Genomic DNA, 23,113 nt, shown 5'->3' with positions numbered 1-23,113 from the left:
TTTTAAGGAAACTACTAGGTGGAAAAAAAATTTTTGCACATCTTACTGCCCGATTCATTTGCTCAATGAAGGACTATTCATAGTAGTTACTGTGCTGCATCAAATTAACTAAACCATTGCCTTAAATTTTAAGGAGTTTGCAGAGGTAAAAATGCGTTGAATAAACTTTCTGTACGATTTATTTTAGCTAATCCATTGGTGCATATGAAATGCAGATAAGGTACAACTTTATGAATGTGGAATACTTTTCTATTTCTTTACCTCAGTAATGTAGGTGTGAATATGTTCGAGAATTTCCACAACCTTCTCAGCTGCATTGGCATCTTCAATGATCTTGTTTCACAAAAGGGTGTAGGAAAGGATGCAGATCAAATTATCACAGTGCATTGTGGCCTCTGTACTTGTTAACGTCATTCAAAAGCTTTAAATTCATGTTTGGCCCATCCATTGATAACTGCTTACATTTCATAAAAATAGAATCAAAGTAACTTGCTATTAATGATTTGTCATGGTCCTAAAATCATACATATAAATATCTGCACTGTAGACTGTTTCATTGGTTCATTCTGACACTTCAAATATGTCATCTTGTTTGATTCTGGAACTCTTACTACAAAAACGCTAATCTATATTCCATAGTCCCAGCCAATGCCCATGTCTCAATCACAATGACAAAACAAGCAGAAAGCCGACAATGAGGAAAGCAGAACATACCGAGATGATATTGCCTTACCTCATGCTAGCGAGAGGGTGGACTCTAACTCGGCAAGAAGACATCACCTCACTAACAACACAGTCCGATTTCACAAGAGAAAAGTTTCACAAGAACACCAATAAGCTTGCCAATATGGCAGAAACTCAACAACCTGAAGACTTGAAAGGCATCCTTGCAAATTAATCTGCTAATCTGCACAAATGGAGGTATCCACAATCAGGAAAGAGAGATAAATGCTGATGGGCAACAAGGTAACTTCACTCCTTACAGCAATAATTTCTACATTTTCTATAAAGAATTATTCAAATCTTTCACTACCTCACATGTAAAGGAAGAAAGAGGGAAAAATTGTACTTACCAATTTCACTATGCTACATGCAACACTAAGTTTGGGTAACTGCCACCCATGACATTATGCAGTGAAAGTTACACAATATTTTATAGCATACATTTTCAGAAAGCATAACAAATAAAAGCTTTCATTTTGTGGCTGAAATGAGTGTTTCACTCAGCAACAAAATATAGATTTTACTATAATGCATTCTAGTTTACAGCCAGGATACACAGATAATGCAAAATTGTCAGTATATGTGCACGTAACTTAGTTGACACTTAAATTTTTATATTACAAGGAGGGATAGAAAGATTCTCTCACTGTTAGAGATTTTTTCAACGAATTTCACAGGACTACTGTGATAATTTTGGGAGAGATCTAGTTTTGTACAAACCAGTCTTTGCTTAACTCTACCTCAAACATCGAGATATATCATCAAAGGTGCAGAATTTATGTGGGCGATGACAGAATGCTAATGCATACTGTGCCATATAAGGCACATAATACCAGTATTTGGCTAAGAATATTAAATAAAAATGATAATTTTTTAACAACAATTTGCAATTCAGAGTTGAATTTTCTACAGCCACTATTTTATAATAGCACATCCTGGCCAGGATGCCTTAAAAGCATGGCATGGGCAACATAGTTATCTGACACTGTTCTACGCAAAAAATATACAGGGTGTTTATAACTAATCTTTGACTACTTGAGATGCTCCCTTGAAAAATGAGAGATTATAGGACAATGAAACTTTGTGACAGCATCTGTACGGACATGGAGAAGAGAGATAACAAATAAAGTATTAAAAAATTAATTTACGCATGACAGGGTAACAACTGTTAAAAGTATAAAACGTTTACATTCTAGGTTACAAACATTGCCCAATGTGACGGCCATCTGCATCCACCTGCAACCATACTAGAGATACAATTTCAGAATTATTCGTAGCATTTCTGAATGGTGGACGATTGAGTGTTCAGCTGACTGACACAGCTCATGTCATACTCCAAGATTGCACTTTACATACAGCATTCTCAGCCATGGCTACAGTAACTTCAATCATTTGTGGTGCAATTGGCCACTGCCCTCTCCCAAGAGCAATTCCCAAATTGCATGTTAATTCTAACTTCCAAATCATGTTCAACCGCACTGTGGAAAGAGGACCTCTCCCTATTCCTTTAATGCATTTACTTACAAATTGCTGAAACCACTTTTAGGAGTAAAGCCCTGCTCACCTTGTCCAGACATGACATTGATTGGCTGAAACTAATGCACACTGACACTTGTTTTTCAACCATAACTTGCTGTACCAGTAGCTGCACCTTACCATCAAGCCATGACGCACTACTAACAGTGCGAATCCTGCAGTATACAGTCTGAACATCATTCCTATGAAGTTCATTATCCTTAAAGTAAACAGTTTTCCTTATACACTGGTTCAAGAAGCAGAAGTTTAATTATAACCGTCCTGTATATTTTTATTTTTTGCTGCACAAGATTTAATTAAAATTACTTTAATTCAAGCTCATTTTTAATTGAGTCTGTTACCTTCCATTTTCTGCTTTTATTAAGGAATGTATCTGGGATTTATATTCTGTTGTCTATAAATTCCACTACACTTATTTCAGCTTAGTACAAAGTCAGAAAATTTTAGCAAAAAAGTAATCTCATTTTTTTAACGTGTGTTTCAAAATCACCCACCATCATCCCTTATGTTCAACTGTTTATTAGACCAAGAAGGTTTCACCTTTTGGGTCAGGGTGTGAGAATACTTGAATGCAAAAACTTAAATGGCTCAAAAGTTCGTGTTTATTCTTAAAATAACTTCTTTATTTGGATTCCTTTAATATCAATAATTTATTTATTAATTTTCTGGTTATTAATAAAACTTACAACTTAATATTATTGATCTGACAAAGGAAATTCCCATATTGCAGAACTGTTTAATTACCTTCCATATTGGTACCTCCTATGCAATGAGCAGCTCATTTTATTTTTTGTTCAGTTTCCAGACCAAGTAGCCAATCGTTGGTTCTTGAAATCTGCATTACACATGATGGACATACTGACATCTATAAAACTATGTTTTCTTTCAAGTAGATTTGGTACTAAAATGATAATGCAAGTAGCTGGGTATGCAATATTTTAAAAGAACTGCAGAAGTTCTTCAGTCTTCTATCTATAAACTTTTTATTGAGTGCTGTAAACTGTCCAGTACAACAATTTTTGTGGGGAAAGAAGTGAAGCTACTTCACCTATGTTTTGTTAAAAATCAAGTCCTCACAGCACGTCGCAACCTTCTTTTCTGTGAAGTCAAGTGTAAAGTCACAAATGTATCAGGAACAGTATCACTCACTAGCATAAAAGAGACAGCACAGTTTAGCATTTACTAGTAGCTATAACACACAATACTACCCGTTGGGCAAGTGTGGTACTGCCTGCAGACAAAGCTCTACAGCTCTTCCAATTTGTTGTAACCAAGTCAAAGTAGCTACATGAATGGAGTAGTTATTAACATTATGTGAGCAACTAAGTGAAGCTAACAACATTTAATTTAAGCATTGAGATTTTCACGAGAGAGATCAAAAACAATCTGATGAAGGCAAAGTACTACAGTGTACCAATGAACAAAGCCACTTACAAAGAGCCTCACAACTGAACGAAGCCCAAGTATAGATTGGTTCTAGTCTTTTCTGGTCCTGTCATGACTGACTGCACCAACGCTGATTAAAAGTTAACTGCAGTTAAGTCAGGATGTAACCCCAGTCAATGCAAAATTCCAGTTCATCAACATTGGTTAAACGAGGGAGTTGAAAATGGTTCAAATGGCTCTAAGCACTATGGGACTTTACTTAGTACTACTTAAACCTAACTAACCTAAGGACATAACACGCATCCATGCCCGAGGCAGGATTCGAACCTGCGACCGTAGCAGCAGCGTGGCTTCGGACTGAAGTGCCTCGAACTGCTCGGCCACAGTGGCCGGTGAGGGAGTTAATTGCAATTAAAATAATGTAAGTTGATGGTGCATTTTGATGTTATAGATGATGATTATGAAATATTATACCTTCACCATGAAGCATCACCACAACCGTACTGGAGTAGTTGTCGAAAGAGGAAATTCTTTCAAAGATTATGGTGACAAGAAATTTGAAGCAAGATTTCGTCTTTCAAAACACAGTTTTATGTTTACTAGGCCAAATCAACGAAAGCTTGGAATTGCCTACTAATCTAAATAACCGTTCATCTCCCATGAACATAGTACTAAAGGCATTAAGGGCATATCCAACGGATGCATTTAATATAGTTATTGGAAACTGTTGTCCACACCAAGTCCGCCCTATAGATTTGCACTATGCAATATGGCTGGTATCACACTGTGCAGCACGAAACCTATAAAATGGCATGCCATATGCACAAAGAGGTTAGTCAGATGTTGTAGAGGAAGCCGTGAGAAGGTGCAGGACACCCTTGTGCTGGCAGTTGCTCTGGGCAGCAGCATCCAGAAGTGGCAAGATACAGCCGCAAAGTGGACACTGTGTTCAGTCTCAGTACATTTTTATTTCCACCACGATGAGAGTGTGTGCGTCCTTGTCATACAGCAGGACTTTGTTGCAGATACGTACAAACAATAACTTGGTGAGCTGCACTTGGTAACTGTGTGGACTTGTGATGACATGCTAACTTTGTTAAACATATACTCAAGGTGTTTATTGCAGCAGTTCAAAATTTCACCAACAACTTCAAATAGTAACTGTGTGGTGTGGTGATGGATCAGGAACCTTTCGCTTAACCGTCAAGCATTTGAGCTCAACAAAGGAGAAGCTGTTATTACCATATTGTGACCAAAGTAATTTTCTCAAAGACTGTTTTCCTTATCATCCAACTGCATGAGGGGAAGGTAGGTGTGTGTGTGTGTGTGTGTGTGTGTGTGTGTGTGTGAAGCTTGTTAAACTAATGGCACTTCTCTGTGTGTTCTAGAAGCCAGCTTATTTTGCCTTCCGTGTGATCGTGGGTTTGACTGTGGTGACAGGTGACTGGATAGGCTTGACCATTCCGTGTCCGGCCCAAGGGAAAAAGGCAAACTATAAAACAGCCTATACTGGTTGTAAGAAAGGAAAGCCATTACTGTCTGTAAACTGGATATGTTGTTCCTGTAACCTTATCTATAGTTATTGATGAGTTTTATTTTGTAATGACTTGGGAATTATTGTTGGCCATTTTGAGAATCTCCTAACAAGTTCTAGTTAACTAGCTTCTTTAGGCAACCAGTGTTGGTTAGGCTACCTTTGTTTGTTGAATATCCTTTTAAGATTACAGTTGTTCCTTTAAAATTCAGCCCACTGCCAGATTTTATTGAAATTGTTAAATTGAATGTCTATTCTTTTATATATTTGCTTAAAGTGAATTCTGTTTTTTTTTCTCTAATCATACCAAAGTGAAACTTCCTTAATCATTGGAATGACTAATACCTTTAGAATGATTGAAGCCATTGTAAAATTCCAATAGAAATTAGGCATCTTTGTGTTTGTAGCAAGTAAGAAGAAATTTTTAAAAAATCTGTCATGAACGGATTTTGTAATACATTTTTGTTTTGAAAATTTTGTTCCAGCACCTTTCCTCAATGGAACGATGTTTCCTAATCTTTACAAACAGAGTAGCCATTTAAAAATGGTAATAATATACATAGGACAACACCGCAAAGAATTATCACTGATTTATCGGTTATCATAGCACCAATGTCTCCACAATACATAAAGCTTCTTCCTGAGCAAAATTACAGTCTGATGTATGGTTTCAGTGCACCGGATGATTTCCTGGAGTCACTGGTACAGTGGATTATACTCTCAGAAGTATTCGGTCTTCTGCGAGATATAACACAGAACAGGAAATCTTATTTTTCATTTTCCTACCACATCTTCAGGGACCACAATTTAATAATATGGGATATTGTTGCTTGACAGTCTGGCTCTGTGGAATCATTAAAATCTTGTCACTACTAAATTTAATAACCTGTTACATTATTATGCCACCACACACACTAACATTCAGAGCAATAAGCAAAATAAAATTATGTAGAAGTTGTGGGAATGGTTGATTCCACTTCATGTACACGTTTTATAAATGATTAATACTATTTGTATTAAATACACTTAATACACCATAGAACATTTACACAGTGAAATATGAAACTGTGCATTTTTTGCATTCTAAAATTCTTATCAAAGCCTACCAGTTCTAAAAATATATCATTTTGAAATTTCGAGAAATTTGGTGTACTTTTCTTGATCTCCGTACTGCAGTAACAATAGCCACACTACAATAACAAACTGGGAAGTGCATGTAAATACCACCGACAGCAATTATTATCTTTTAATGTACAATAAGCACTTTCCTTTGTAACACAATGAGTTACTGCAGTCACATTCCCAGTTAACTGAACGCATTTTGCTAACCAGTGTTAAACACTGGTGCAACACAGAGAGAATTTATTGGCAATTAAGCTTTAGCAGTGATCACGGAACTCTCAGTTATCTTGCTTTTTAATCAATGTTCATGCAGTTGGCCCAGAGTGATGTTCAATGCAAAACAAGAAATAAGTTGAGACTATTTTTCATTGTTTAATATTTGGAAAAAATTCACAAAATTAACGACAAAGACAATATACATAAGATATGAACCAAGAATGTTTTACGCACAGCTAAGTACTTTGAAAGCAAGTACATACTGTAGCAATGTGAGGAACTTTGAAGTAACTGAAATTGTGTGGCACTCCACTGCATAGTGAACAACACTGTAAACTTACAGGTCCATATCTGAAATGTTCTCTCTCTATTTGGTCTTTGTAAACCTAAAGTCAACGGTTTACTACAACGGATGCATCACACCATTCCTGATCAGTTACCACTATGACAAATTGCCGTATCACATCTAGTGCATTACAGACACACGGGGTCATTCCACGTCAAAACACGCAATAATGCGAGGATTTGTAACCCTCTATCTACGATTTTCACAGAACTTCGCACATTTGCTTTTACTTATTACATGGGAACTTATGCAAAATCTTTTTGTCTCAGACAACAACTTTATTTTGTATCAGATTTTAAATGTAGTGATATTCTGATAACTGGGCTCTGTGATAGTGCCAAAGCAAAATGGTACTTATCTGCATAAATGCCCATAACTCAGGTGTTTATGAAGCTTTTGATAACGATTTTTTTTTTTTCAGAAGTAAGGCACACAGTTAACATATCTATTTATTGAAGCAGTGAAGTTACAAAGAAAATTTTAAAAAAATATTAATGTGTGTTATTTTCAATTTCACAATAACTGTGACTGTGTGAAAAAATGTTTATATCACATTTCTCCAACTTGCTGGGAACCTGATTTTGGTCTTAAATAATCCCCTAAATTCTAAGTTTTCCAATAAAATAAAAATTTTATGGCACACATCTGAAATCAAAATACTTTTTGTTATGATGGAAACTGCTCATTTTAGGTAAGTTCATCCACTCACTGCCTCAGATGCGAGGGTTTCAAATTAGCATATTTAAGTATAACTCATTCTAGGCAGGCATGTTGACTAAGTGTGAAAATTTATTTCCTTTCATTCGACTAATTCACAAATTTTTTAAACACTATAATAGATATGATTTGTGTGCTCAGCCAGTCACCTGCTCACAGTGATAAAATAGTGCTCTTAGACAGTAGTAGCTTGTTTGAAAGCTTTCTAGGCATGGAAACAATGCAACAATTGCTGAAATTTACTGTTGAGAATAACTGGCATGAAACAATTAGTCTATTTGGCCTCAGTTGCTCTTTGACTTTCTATGAGACAGATCATATCTGCTTGTGGTGTGGACCTATCATTTCACTTGTATAAAGTATGTTTTACATGCATTAATACTCAGTTAATTGCAATGGAAAATTAATACATTCACTGTTCAAAAATTACTAAGAACACCATGTCATTTGTCCCAGTGATGGCAAACTGTCAGAACTATTAAAACAGAAATTCTCTTACAAATATGCTGATGAGGAAATCGAGTTCAACCAGTGGATAAACACAGATAATCGGGCAGAATTGGTACAGCAGTCTGCAACTGTTTGTGAATACATAGACTTGTTGGTAACAAAATTACTGGCACTTAAACCACACTCATTTACATCCAAGTATCAGTCAAAATCATTGAAAAAATTGAAAGAAAATCTAGCTTTGGATAAAGCAATTCTGTTAATGGACTTTGCTGAAAACTACAGTTTTGCAATTCAGAGTTACAACTGGAAGAGAAGCAGCTGTACAATCCATCCTGTGTGTGTTTATGCAGTAAATGAAGAATGTAAATTGGGAATAGTGAATCCACTGCTTTATAAGTGATGATATGGAAGATGATGCCGGATTTGTAAATGCTGTCCAGAAAAAAAAATGGTTAAGTAGCTGGCAGAGCATTCCCTACAAGTGAAGAAAGTGCACCATTCCACTGATGAATAAGTTGCTCACTATAAGAATAGAAAAGATTTAAAAATTTGTGTGAGCACGGAAACAATTTTTCTATTGATGCTGAGTGTTCCTTTTTCGCTACGAACCACAGTAAATCTGTGTTCAATGGTTTGGGAGGAACTATAAAACATATATTGAAAAGAGCTAGTCTTCAACTAGTCGATTATGCACAAATAACAACTGCATCTGGTGTTTGATTTCTGCAATCCTAATATTCACATTTTTTCCACTTCTTAGATAACTCAATATAGATTTCCTATGCAAGAACCTCGAGAATAGATTTTTGACAACCTGCACAATACCTGGTACCAGGAATTTTCACAATTACAAACCACTATCTTGTGATTCTTTAGAGACTAGAAGAGTAAGTCTTCTGAAAAGCTTTCCATGATTTTCTCATTCAATGAAAATGCTCCCACAATGGACATGCACTAGTCAACAAAATTCTTTTGTAGCAGCTGTATATGATGACAGGTGGTACTTTGCCTTCGTCAGAAATGTCTATGATGAAGGAGACATTTAACTACTTTTTCCCTACCCACCTGGACCAGCAATATCATCCTTTTGGCCTGAGAGAAGACTCTTGTTTTGTGCCTTTGCACAACATTTTATGTGCTGTTGGTGTACATAAATCAACATCATTAGGCAGAATGTATTACCGTAATGAAATAAATATGAAATTAACAGAATATAATTCGTCGCAGTGGATTAAAAACAGCGATAATCTTAAGAAGTTTCATTGATTGTTTCAGAGATCTTCATTGCTGAACATGTACATTTTAAATTAACGTTAGTGTGGCTAGAATAATTTTTTAAGGGTGCTAATTTGACACCATAAGTAAAGTTAATCTACGAACTGAAAATGTTTCAATTACATTTATAACTTTTGGTTTCATACTTTCATGAGGCAGCCTTAGTATATGTTGTCGGTTTACATAATTGACGTGAATGATCTTCTGAGCAATGACGTGATTATGCTAAATGAACATCCAATATCTACCAAAACTCAGGGCTCTTTTCTTTTTAATACTACAAAAGTTGTGATAAAACTAAATCTTTTATCAGCTGCCAGTATTTTACACATTTAAAAATCACTGTTTGAACCACAACAGCTCAAGTTAATTTTCTATACTCCCATAAATCAAGAATAGTAATCTCTTTTTAAAAAATAAGATACATCCCTTCTGTGACCTCTAGGAACTATGACAGTAATGTCTTGAAAATTATTACTACTACTACTACTACTACTACTACTACTACTACTACTACTACTTTCCTTTCCCTGACATTATACCTGGTTTAAAATGGTAAGTGATGCGGACCTTGATCAAGCATGACTTCCTTTTAATTGTACAGTATATGTTACATTGCGTTTAGGAACTTTCAGGCAATAGAACATGTATCAATAATTACACATTTCTGTAGTTGTATATATACACGTTTGGATGTAGCTGTATTGCATTGATGTACTGGTGGATATTGTGTGGTATGACTCCTGCAGTTGATAGTATAATTGGTATAACGTAACCTTTATCCTGATACCACATGTCATTGACTTCCTCAGCCAGTTGGATGTATTATTCAATTTTTTTTCTCCTTTTTCTTCTGTATATTGTTGTATTGGGTATGAATATTTCAATTCGTTGTGTTAATTTCTTCTTTTTATTGGTGATTATGATGTCAGGTTTGTTATGTGGTGTGGTGTGGTGTGGTGTGGTGTGGTTTTATCTGTTATAATGGTTCTGTTCCAGTATAATTTGTATTCATCATTCTCCAGTACATTTTGTGGTGCATACTTGTATGTGGGAACGTGTTTTTTTATTAGTTTATGTTGTATGGCAAGTTGTTGATGTATTATTTTTGCTACATTGTCATGTCTCCTGGTGTATTCTGTATTTGCTAGTATCGTACATCTGCTTGTGATGTGATCCACTGTTTCTATTTTTTGTTTGCAAAGTCTGTATCTATCTGTTGTGGTATTGGGATCTTTAATAATATGCTTGCTGTAATATCTCGTGTTTATTGTTTGATCCTGTATTGCAATCATGAATCCTTCCGTCTCACTGTATATATTGCCTTTTCTTATCCATGTGTTGGATGCGTCTTGATCAGTGGGTGGCTGTGTTATATGATATAGGTGCTTGCCATGTAGTGTTTTCTTTTTCCAATTTACTTTCTTCTTAACTGTTGATGGTATGTGATCTAAAGGGTTGTAGAAGTGGTTATGAAATTGCAATGATGCAGCCGATGTATTTATATGAGTGATTGCTTTGTGTATTTTGCTAGTTTCTGCTCATTAAATAAAAATTTTTCTTAAATTGTCTACCTGTCCATAATGTAGGTTTTTTATGTCGATAAATCCCCTTCCTCCTTCCTTTCTGCTAAATGTGAATCTTTCTGTTGCTGAATATATGTGATGTATTCTATATTTGTGGCATTGTAATCGTGTAAGTGTATTGAGTGCTTCTAGGTCTGTGTTACTCCATTTCACTACTCCAAATGAGTAGGTCAATATTGGTATAACATAAGTATTTATAGCTTTTGTCTTGTTTCTTGCTGTCAATTCTGTTTTCAGTATTTCTGTTAGTCATTGTCTATATTTTTCTTTTAGTTATTTAATATTTGTATTATCTATTCCTATTTTTTGTCTTTATCTTAGATATTTATAAGCATCCGTTTTTTCCATCACTTCTATGCAGTCGCTGTGGTTATCCAATATGTAATCTTCTTGTTTAGTGTGTTTTCCCTTGACTATGCTATTTTTCTTACATTTGTCTGTTCCAAAAGCCATATTTATATCACTGCTGAATACTTCAGTTATCTTTAGTAATTGGTTGAATTGCTGATTTGTTGCTGCCAGTAGTTTTAGATGATCTACGTATAGCAAATGTGTGATTTTGTGTTGGTATGTTCCAATACTATTATATCCATAATTTGTATTATTTAGCATGTTGGATAGTGGATTCGGAGCAAGGCAGAACCAGAAAGGACTTAATGAGTCTCCTTGGTATATTTCACACTTAATCTGTATTGGCTGTGATGTGATATTATTTGAATTTGTTTGGATATTAAGTGTGGTTTTCCAATTTTTCTTTACTATGTTTAGGAACTCTATCAATTTAGGATCTACTTTGTATATTTCCAATATTTGTAGTAACCATGAGTGAGGTACACTATCAAAAGCTTTTTGGTAATCAATGTATGCGTAGTGTAGCGACCTTTGATTAGTTTTAGCTTGATATGTCACCTCTGCATCTATTATCAGTTGCTCTTTACATCCTGAGAACTGTTAAATAATTTAGTTAGATGTGAATGTGTTGAGGTGAACTTCTTTAGCCAGAAATTTGCTATTTAATCTTTTCCAGGGGCTTTCCAATTGTTAGTAGAATTAATTGCTTGGATGACTTCATGTTGCAAAATTATCACTTCCGGCATTTGTGGTATCATCTTGTATTTGTGTGTTTCTGTTTGTATCCACCGTGCATGCCCGTTATGTTGTACCGGGTTTGACCATATGTTGCTCCAGAAGTGTTCCATGTCTTACGTTTGGTGGATTGTCTATTTTAATGTGTGTGTTATCTATTGTCTGGTAAAATTTCTTTTGGTTTGTGTTGAATGTTTGGTTTTGTTTCCTTCTATTTTCACTTTTTTTGTATCTTCTAAGTCGTTTGGCCAGTGCTTGTAATTTCTGCTTCTTTTCATCTAATTGCTCTATCGCTTCTTGTTGTGAAGATTTTACCTAACCTTTTTCGTTTTTTTTTTTTTTTCTGACATTTCATTTCTTATAAATTGTGTTAGCTGTCCGATGTCTTTTCTCAGTTTTTCTATTCTGATCTGTAGCCTGTGTTGCATGCTGGTTTTGTGGCTTTCTTCTGTGTGTTGGTTGGTTCTGATCTCTGCCTAGTGTGTATATTTAGTGTAGTGAGTGCTCCTATATAAACCAGTAGTTTTAACACTTCCATAGTTGTATTTTCATTTATTTTGTTGTGTATGATTGTGTTGATAGTTTTTATTGTTGTTTCGACTTGTGGGTTATTTGGCAGTCTATGCAAGAATGGTCTAATGTCTGTATTTGTGTCTTTGTATTCTATATATGTGAGCTGATATTTTTCTTCTACATCTAACATGTGTGTCACTTCGTGTTCTATTTGTGCTAGTTCTGGTGGCTGTCTTAAGATTTCATTTTCCTCTGATTGTTTGATTGATGCGTGTTCTTTGTTTGTTTGCTCTGGGATGATTGAGTCCATTACTGTATTCTCTTCTTCTTCTTCTTCTTCTTCTTCTTCTTCTTCTTCTTCTTCTGATTGCACATTATTTTGTTCCCGTATTTGTTGTACTTGTTGTCTGAGGTTTTCTAATTCTGACTGGTATATCCTGTTATTTTTTATTATTACACGGATCTGATCAGATAGTCGTCGTCCTGTTAAAAATTTTAATTCTGTGTATCTGGTAATAAATGTTGTGTATACTTGTGATCTGTATCCAGTTGTGTTGGTTCCTAGGTTTGTTGCTTGGTAATAACAGAACATGAGGTGTCGATTAACTTCATCTGACCATCTCATCCTCTGTCTGTTTTCCTTCTAGGGTGGTTGCAGGAAGCACCTCTATTTGGATTTAAATCATTTTCCAGTTGGCTAGCAGTGTCATTACCATTGTGGGCGGGCATAGGGTTCAACCGGCATCCCCCCCCATGACAGCCCTTGTCCGAGGCTTCTTTAGTTCTGTCCTGAACCAACTACTACATCATCGATCATCATCATCTGAAGTAATGCAATCCAAATGACAAACTTCAGTTGCAGCATTTATGTTTGTAAAAATTTCCATTTTTTCCCCTAAAATTACATGCAATATGGAGCAATTTTGCACTGACTATTGACATGCAGTAGAAAAGTTCCATGAAAATCTCAAGCAATAGTTGTCAGGTATGGATGAACTTTCTTAGAATTATTTTTTAAATCACAAAGTATTGAGATTTCAGATTTGTGCATCCATTTGTAGAAAAAAACATTAATTTTATTTTACTACAAATTATACTGTCTTTGGAATTATTTAAGACCAATTGTAAGTTCCCACCAGGCTGGAGAAATGTGATTCAAGCATTGTTCAATGTGTACTTTTTACAGAAATTGGAAAGTGATACATATTAAATTTTTGTATTGTTCTTTGTAACTTCACCACTTAAATAATTACATGTCTGTTAAGTATGTGCTTCTCAACTTATGGAAAAAAAATCCATGATCAAAAGCTTCATAAACACCTGACTTATGGGCATTTATGCTGGTAAGTACCATTTTGCATTGACATTCCTGCAGAGCCCAGTTATCAGAATATCACTGCATTTAGAATTTGATATAAAAATACAGTAATTCTTACATTATAAATATAGGCAAATGTGCAAAGTTTCATGAAAATCAGAGATGATGGGTGGCATGACCTGCGTGATTTGATGTGGAATGGCCCCAGAATTTCCCAATCTTTATGAGGGAACTTTTTTAAAAAAAGACTGAAATGAAGATGTCCTTTGAAAATATGTCTGCAGTTTACTTTCCAAGTTCAAAAACACGTAAACTGAATTTTCAAGAAGCAGTGAAAGTTAAGAAATCACCAGTTCATTAAATATGGAATATTTTGGATTACTTGTCCTAAGGAACCTAATAAATGGCTTGAAGGGCTGCCTTACAACCAGTATTCTGACCAGACAAGTGTTTTCATCAATGTGTCAAAATTAGTAACCTAAAATATAACTGAAAATGGAAGATTCATTTAATTCACTGATGTTTACACGTCAATGTTGACAAATTTGGTAACAATGTACACTTGTGTCCAATTTGCAAGCTACTGCATTCTTTTAAAATGAACCATAAAAATCCATGAAGAGAATATGACGTGGTACACCACTATTTCAGTTTCTTTCATGTTTATTGAACTGCCTGAACTTGAAAATTCAAATACAAAATGACAGCAGTTTATGGCTTCCTAATAATGTCTTCCACACACTAATACATCAGTACTGAAACTGCAACTAATATCAAGATGAACTTCCATTAATAGCAAAATATTTTAGAGTGCTGCTACTATTGCATGAACCAGACATTATGTTCAATTTTTTCCCAATGTTTTAATGAAAACTACATTTCCTTCAGTAATTTTTGGATAGAACGGATTTAATGGGATGTCCGATAACAGTAATAACATAAAATACATTATATAACAAATATTAGAATAGAAATTATATCCCTTATAGCACGTGGTGGTGGTGGTGGTGGTGGTGGTGGTGGTGAAGGGAGCTGGTGTTTTAACTGAGTGTTAACTGCTAAGGAGAACAATGCAGTTATTTAAATATGTGATGCTTCACGCACTGCATACCGAAATTACATCAGTAATAGCCAATCAGGCATACATGACATAATACAGTTATTACAATAAGGTATATACAAATTGGTTACATAAAAGCCAATAAATGAACAAATAGATTTATTACATGATATAAAGTAACTACTATAAACAGCATTTCGTCAGTATGTGATAAATACATGCACAAGAGAGATAACAAAACTATCAGTTGTGAGAATAGATAGCCATCTGTGGGGATTTACTGCAAATGTATAGATTTTGTGCCACCAAAGACAGCGATTAAACAATGCTAATAGTTCCCAAAGAGACGGCATCATATCGACATGACCAAAGAGTAGAAGACTATTTCAGAGGTGTGGTAGCAACTGGGTGTTAAATACGTACTGGCATGCAGGCCAACATGTAGAATGCACGCCATGCTAGGTATTACAGACTGCACCTAGGTCGCAGTGCATGTGGAAATACTGTTTAAGTGCTGTAGTCTTTTACCATGAAAGCAGCATGGAAGTGGTGTTTGTGTTTCAACAGAAAACAAATTCAAAGCTGCGACTGATTAGCCATAGAAACAACAACAACAATAATAAAAGACATCACAATCATTTGGAAGGATATATAACAAAATTTATACTCACTAGAAAAATAAACCCCTGTCAATACTGAATTAGCAATAAGACTTCAGAGACAAGTATTTCCATAATTTTTTTGAAGACCTACTACAAAATATTCCTGCTTTTCTGTTCCTCTTTTATTCTCTTATTTTTTAATAAATGTTTTCATAATTGTATAAAACTTGGTTCAATATATTTTAAACTCTTGGCTGCTTATGTTTTTACTTTTTATTCATTACTACCTCCATAGGCCTAGTTTTGTGATAATTACTGTGCAGTACCTCCCTTTATGTAATATGAGGATTTTGCTCCAAGTTAACTAAAAATGCAGTTCTGCTTCGACTTTTATTCCTCTTTTCTTCCTCCAAACAATAATTTTAACTTCATGCTTACTGCTATTTAATGGACTTTATAGTTGTTTAGTCGCATTCACAGTATTTTTAAACTGTTGACTGCTTATGCATTTGTTTTACATTTATGACTACTTAGATGGGTCTGATGTATTGTATGGTAGTGGTGTTACCTGTATTTCTATACATCCGACATTATGTATGCCTATTTTATGGAATTTCATGGAATATTCATCTGTAAACAACTATATTCACAGGTCTTTAAAACTTCAATTTCTTAAGGTCATTGTTTTACATTTACAAGTTTGCCAGTACATATTTAACATCCAGTCACTGTCACTGCTCTGATATCATTTGCTGGATGTCACATATTGATACACCGCAGCCCCATGGGAACCATTGGCGTCACTTAATCGCTGTCTTTGGTGGCATAAAATCTGAGAGTTTGCAATAAATCCTCCACAGATGGCTATCTCATCACATATTGAGGAAATGCTGTTTATAGCAATTACTTTATATCAAATAATGTACATCTTTCTTCATTTGTTATTCACTTTCGGGTAACAAAGCTCCCTTGTACACCTCATTAGCTATAGCTGATGTAATTCGGTATGCAGTGGGCAGAGCATCACATATTTAAGCAGCAACTGTGTTGCTCTCCTTAGCAGTTGACACTGAGTTACAACACCAGCTTCATTCACCATCACTGCCTGCCACAATTGTTATAATTTGTTCTTTTAATATTTGTTATATATGATGTACTTATGTTACTGCTATTATCAGACATTGCCAGCCGCAGTGGTCTCGCGGTCCTAGGCGCGCAGTCCGCAACCGTGCGACTGCTACGGTCGCAGGTTCGAATCCTACCTCGGGCATGGATGTGTGTGATGTCCTTAGGTTAGTTAGGTTTAAGTAGTTCTAAGTTCTAGGGGACTGATGACCACAGCAGTTGAGTCCCATAGTGCTCAGAGCATTTTGAACCATTTTTTTTTTTATCAGACATCCAGCTAAATCCATTCTATATTTAAATTTCAGTATGATGGTCTGAGGATGTTCAAAAACTGACCAAGACTGTTTACCATCAAAATATATGTTTTTATAGTCAGAACTGTGTTCACATTTAAAATATTTCCTTCACTTACCACATAATAGAAACCAATAATCATCTGACAAATAAAAGTAGCATGTAACTTACAAACTTACAAGGAAAAAGCGACAGCTCAATTTCTTTAATTATAATCACTAAATACTGAATGTTAAGTGTCTACCACAGTTTCACCAGTGAGGCAAAACATGACTATAGTAACAAAAAGCAAGTGCCAGAAATTTAACGTACACACACTGCACCATCCATGGCTTGCACTGGTGTGCTAAGTCTAGGCTGAACAGATGTTGGTGCTGGGCTGTGATCTCTCGAGCGCAGTCCGTATGCAGATGCCCTCCCGTATCCACTCACAGAGCATGACAAGCCAAGATACGAAGGTTTGCGTACGCTACCAGATTCTGCTGCACTTTTTGGAACATTTTTACCTGAACCTGAAATAAAGTTTTCAGATACTAATCAGAACACTGTTACTAATGTAATATCTCAAAGAATTCTTCCAGCAATATTACATGTGGATGATTCACGTCCAAATTTTATATGTCTTTTTCAATTTCTCCTATTTCTGTTTCAGGACTGTAAAACTGTATGAATGTATTTAGTCATAATATTCATTACATGTAGCATGAAAACAAAGCACATTTTTCATAAATTACTACTCTACAAGTAATCTGCAGCACATGATCGAAGTATCCAGACACCAACCTAAAATAATTCACTTATCAAAGAGACGAACTACTGATTCTGTAGAATGTGACTTCCATGATTAAGTACTTGGCCATGGCCTTTAGATTACCCAGTAGTAGGTACTTCATAGCACTTAACATTGCCACATATCTGTGCCATCATGAATCTTATTAGAGCATATAGTAAATGGAATTTTCAGTTTTATGTAGTGCCTACAGTAAAACTTGCCCCTTCTCACCCTGCCATCCCACAGAAAGGGCACTCATAATGAGGTGGAATGACAATTCAATAGTTTACATGGATATCCTGAGTGCTTACTGACTGTCAAAGTATTGTTCATTTGTGCACATGGAGTGCATGGACATGAAGAAACAGTTTCTTACTGGATGATTTGCAGAGGAGTAATCTGCTGAGAAGGCAGTAGTGTGTGTACCACATGATTTGAACTCATCTGAGCTTTAACAAGATGTCTGGGATCTTTAGCTTTGTACCAGACAACCAAGGCAACCAACGAAATCTAAAAACCTTGCAGTTCTCCAAGAAGAATCAATTCAACTGGAACTACAGATGTGAGTGTTGGCTGTCAGATTATAGAATTGGTCAACCCATCTGACACACCAGAGTAATGACAGCAGCTTTACACAGCTGTCTGGATACTTCTTATTGCGTAATGCAGCTAACTTAAAGGTGTTTATTTAGTATGCACAAAATCAATAATCATGTAAACATAAAAGGTTAAGTCAAACAATAACAGCTAACAAATGAATCACTTTTTTTTCCTTCACAAAGTGTTAGCAACTTGATCAGTCAACTAGAATGATATCAAATCCAAACTTGACAATATCAGTACAGCTAGTGTGTAAATAACAAGCATGCACACATGACTTCAATGTTCAATGTAACATGCAAAGGGCAGTGCATCAACAGGTGGGAACAAGGCAGTGAAAATGGATTGAAATGCCAAGCAAGAGAACTTATCTCAGCATCTATCTCACCTCTCCTACCAGAAACTATTGCAATCCACTGAGGACTCTGCATTAGCATAAATTACTTCTGGCTATTTTAGGCCTCTGATAAACCCCATCCACATAAAATTATTCTATAAAGCAAAACCTAGGTGAGTAAAAAAAATCCTTGTCCCTTGTACTGACAACGTGCAATAATTTGTTCTGCAATTGTGGAATGTATATGCACACAAGGTGATGTGGGAACAATTACAAGCAAAGAATCATGCGTTTATCGAGTTTTTGACGTCTAATACCTGGATCGGCTCCACCATTACTGTAAATACCCACAGAAGGGTTGTTTATAGAAGCCATGACGCATGACTTCCTCACCTCGACAGGCTTACCTGTATAAAAAAAGTATTTAGCACATTGCAAGGCGAACACCAAAGAAATCACCAAAATCTGCACTGGAGGAGAAATACTCATCAATAATTCTACTTTGATGGAAACAATCTTACGGGTATACTAATAAGAATGGCAATACGTGGGCAGCAATTTTTTCATTAAACATGAAGGCAAAAACATTATACAGTATCGAGGAGAATCTAAGAACATAAATTATTGCATAGAGTTCAGTCATGTTACTGTATTGATATGAAACTCACCTATTACACTTCTTTCAGCTGTCAATTTGCTTATTTAAAGTGGAAATAAGCTATTTAAAAGCCAGATAATATTCCTTACTCCATACCAGTTATTTCTTATGGCGGAGGAGGAGGATATTAGTGTTTAACGTCCCATCGACAACGAGGTCTTTAGAGACGGAACGCAAGCTCGGGTGAGGGAAGGAAATCAGCCGTGCCCTTTCACAGGAACCATCCCGGCATTTGCCTGAAGCGATTTAGGGAAATCACAGAAAACCTAAATCAGGATGGCCGGAGACGGGATTGAACCGTCGTCCTCCCAAATGCATGTCCAGTGTGCTAACCACTGCTCCACCTCGCTCGGTATTTCTGATGGCAAAGAATCCTCCGTAAAAGCACGCACACACACGTCATACCATGCCCCATTTAGTAGGGGTGGTTCTCTCTCTCCTCACTATTTCATGTTCAAGCTACCAACCAGAAGAATATTTTTTATTATAAATGTCATTTTATACAGTTAATCATTCTACTGGGGTTGTAAACCTTCTTAAAGACAAGGATTATTATACATAATTATACACTGAGGTGAAAAGTCATAGGATAGTGATATGCACAGATACAGATGGCAGTAGTATCCTATACAAAAGGTACGAAAGGGCAGTACCTTGGCAAAGCTGTAATTTGTACTCAGGTGATTAATGTTTAACAGTTCCCCATGTGCTACAGGATTTAAGAGACTAACATGAAATGGTAATTGGAGCTAGATGAGTCTGACATTCCATTTCAGAATTCAATATTCTGAGATCTTCAGTGTCAAGAGTGTGCCAAGAATACCAAATTCCAGGCATTATCTCTCGCCATGGACAATACAGTGGCTGCCGGCCTTCACTTAATGACCTAGAGCAGCAGCGTTTGCTTAGAGTTTACAATGCTACCAAACAAGCAACACTGCACAAAATAACCACACAAATCAATGTGGGACATATTATGAATGTATCAATTAGCACAGTGCAGCAAAATTTGGTGTTAATGGGCTATAGCAGCAGATGATCAATGCGAGTGCCTTTCCTAACAGCACAAGATCGTCTGCAGTACCTCTGCTGGGCTCGTGACCATATCGTTTGATGTTAGATGGCTGAGAAACTGTGGCCTGGTCAGATGAGTCCAAATTTCAGTTGGCAAGAGTTGATGGTAGGGTTTGAATGTGGTTTGGTTTGGGTTCTGTTTTGCTTTAGTGCACAAAAATCAACTGAGGTCATACGCACCAAAGTCAGAACTATAGAACACAAAGACAGAGAGCAGTTAAAAAATGACAATACGTCAGTCCCTACTGACATAATAGAAGACAGCTAAAAACAGCATGTGGAAAAGGGCTAAAAAAGACACCATACTGAAACAGAGGTCCAAAACTAAAACTTAAATGGGCTTCGCAATATTGCTTTGGCAGATAAAAAGTAAGATGCAGTCGACAGCCCATGCGTCATTTGCTAAAACGGTCGATAACTCAAGAAGGCAAACCCAAACGGGAACGTAAATGGTTAAAAGATAGGCATTCCATCAGGAAGTGGTGGACAGTTAAAACTTGGGAGCAATGTGTACAAAGTGGTGGGGTAGCGCCACTTATTAAATGACAATGGCTAAAAACACAGTGCCCAATATGCAGCCTAGTTAAAATGACCACCTCCCAGTGGAAGGGCCGAGAGAAGGTTGTCCAAGCCACTGGGAGAGGTTTAATAATCCCGAGATTATTTCCGTGAAGGCAGGACCATTGGCAGTGCCAAATGGACACCACCTCTTGACATACGGCAACACAGAGATCATTGGAGGGCACACAGGAACTTGCAGGCTGAGGCAGGACTGCAGCCTTGGCAGCAGTGTCAGCAGCCTTGTTTCCTGTCAGACCAACATGACCAGGAACCCACAGAAGCAACACACTGGCTCCACCAAGAATGAGCAAGTGAGTTTTGTGGACCCACTGATCTAAGGGATGGGCAGTGTACAGCACACATACTTTGAAGGGCACTGAGTGGGTCTGAGCAGAGAACACAATCAAAAAGGCTGTGTCACCAGATGAACTCCATGGTCTGATACAGGGCGAAGAGCTCGGCTATAAATCCTGAGAAGTTTGCCGGAAGCCGATATCTAAAGACAGGTGCCAATGATGAAGGCACACCCGACCCCATGGTTAGTCCGAGAGCCATCAGTGTATACAAAGGTACTATCACAAAGTTCCATGTGAAGGTTGTGAAACTGAAGGTGATAGACCAAGGCTGGAGTAGTGACCTTAGGAAGCAAATGAAGGCCAAAGTAACATGGGCCGCTTCATGAAGCCAAGGTTGTGAAGGGTTCACACCCACTGGGAAAGTTGCAGGTAGTGTGAAGTTAAGCCACTGTATCAAGTGACGAAAGCAGACTCCAGGAGGTAACAGAGAAGAGAAAAGGGACACACCACATACTGGCGATCAAAGGAATCATCGAAGGAGGTAGCATAGTATAGGTGGCCACGCAAGGCAGACAAACGGCATGCATACCTGCTGATGAGAAAGTGACGGCGGTAGGACAGTGGTAGTTCAGCAGTTTCAACATACAGAGTCTCAAACTGGCTGGTGTAATGGTAAATGGAAGGGCAACAGACTCAAGATGTAAAGATGGTGTGAGAAACCGTTTGCAACGCCAGAAATTCATACAGACGGTTTTGTCAGTGGAAAAGTGAAAGCAATTGTTGATGCTTCAGGAGTAAAGATGATCAAGACATCGCTGAAGACACTGCTCAGTGAGACAGGTCTGTGTATAACTGCATAGATGGCAAAATCATCAACAAAAAGGCAGCCGGAGATGCCCGGCAGGAGACAGGCCATTATAGGGTTAATGGCGATGGCAAAGAGGACAACACTTCTCTGGCTGAAAAGTGGGGACTGACCTCCCCGAGGGTTGGGGAGGGGGGTTGTTGCTCCTGCACAACCTACTTCAGGAGCAACAGGGAGTGCAGTACTCCCACTATCAAGGGGGCAGGTGAAAAGTCTGACAGCTCAGAGCCAACTGTACACGGCAGAATGGAAGATGGTAGAACCGTTACCATAGCGGCGGCATAGGCTGACATCATATGCACAGGATGTAGCCTCTCTTTCTCTTAGCTTCAGCGTGGGTCGGTCGGTCCAGGGTCTTGTATTCCATTACTTTTCTTTCTTTCAGGAGACTCCTGCAGTCTGGCGAGCAAGGCGACTGGTGCTCTCCGCAGATGACACAGATGGGACGCGGGGCAGAGAGAGAATTGGGATGTGAAGGACGTTCACAATCCCGACAGGTGATGCTGGATGTAAAGTGGGAAGACATACGGCTGAACTTCCAGCACTTTAAGCACCCATCTGAGAAGGTATCTATGGCTTTACATCACAGTGGTAGACTATCACCTTCACCTTATCGGGTCATGTGACACCCTGTAAGGCCAAGATGACGGCACCAGTGGCAACTCAAACCCTGGTGGACGTTGAGACAAAATGGACACCTTGTTGCTCTAAATTGGTGCGCAGCTCATTGTCAGACTGGGAAATAAGGTCCCTGTGAAATATGATACCCTGGACCATATTTAAGCTCTTATGGGGCATCAAGGAAACAAACATCCCCCAGCTTGCTACAGGCGAGTAGTGCCCATGTCTGGGCAGAGGATGTTGTTTTGATCAAGACCGACCTTTACAGCATTTTGGAGAAGCCCTCCACCTCCCCAAAGTTGTCCTCCAAATACTCCACAAAAACTGTGTGTTTCATTAACAAGAAAGATTCCCCATCAATTCTTTTACATAAATGGTACCAGGCTGATTAAGCTTCGCTGCCATCCTTAGCCTGGTTGTCCTCACATGGTGTGGCC

At 37.2% G+C, this 23,113-nt stretch overlaps 1 protein-coding gene across 2 annotated transcripts in view; it reads right to left on the bottom strand.

The window, feature by feature from the left end:
• LOC126297813 (disks large-associated protein 2-like) overlaps nt 1-23,113 on the bottom strand; it is a 102,004-nt gene that overhangs the window by 54,188 nt on the left and 24,703 nt on the right. The window contains exons 2-3 of one of the 2 annotated variants that reach the window (XM_049989039.1): nt 18,919-19,008; nt 17,205-17,404 (exon numbers count right to left, since the gene is read on the bottom strand). In XM_049989039.1, the coding sequence (XP_049844996.1) occupies nt 17,205-17,404; nt 18,919-18,976 (258 nt within the window). In that variant the 5' untranslated portion in view covers nt 18,977-19,008. The remainder of the gene's footprint in view (nt 1-17,204; nt 17,405-18,918; nt 19,009-23,113) is intronic. The other variant, XM_049989040.1, reaches the window with a different exon arrangement.

The sequence above is a fragment of the Schistocerca gregaria genome, chromosome X (genome assembly GCF_023897955.1).
Source record: "Schistocerca gregaria isolate iqSchGreg1 chromosome X, iqSchGreg1.2, whole genome shotgun sequence".
In the NCBI taxonomy this organism is placed as follows: domain Eukaryota; kingdom Metazoa; phylum Arthropoda; class Insecta; order Orthoptera; family Acrididae; genus Schistocerca; species Schistocerca gregaria.
The sequence above is the reverse complement of the archived record's forward strand: the minus strand, read 5'-3'. Positions and strand labels throughout refer to the sequence as shown.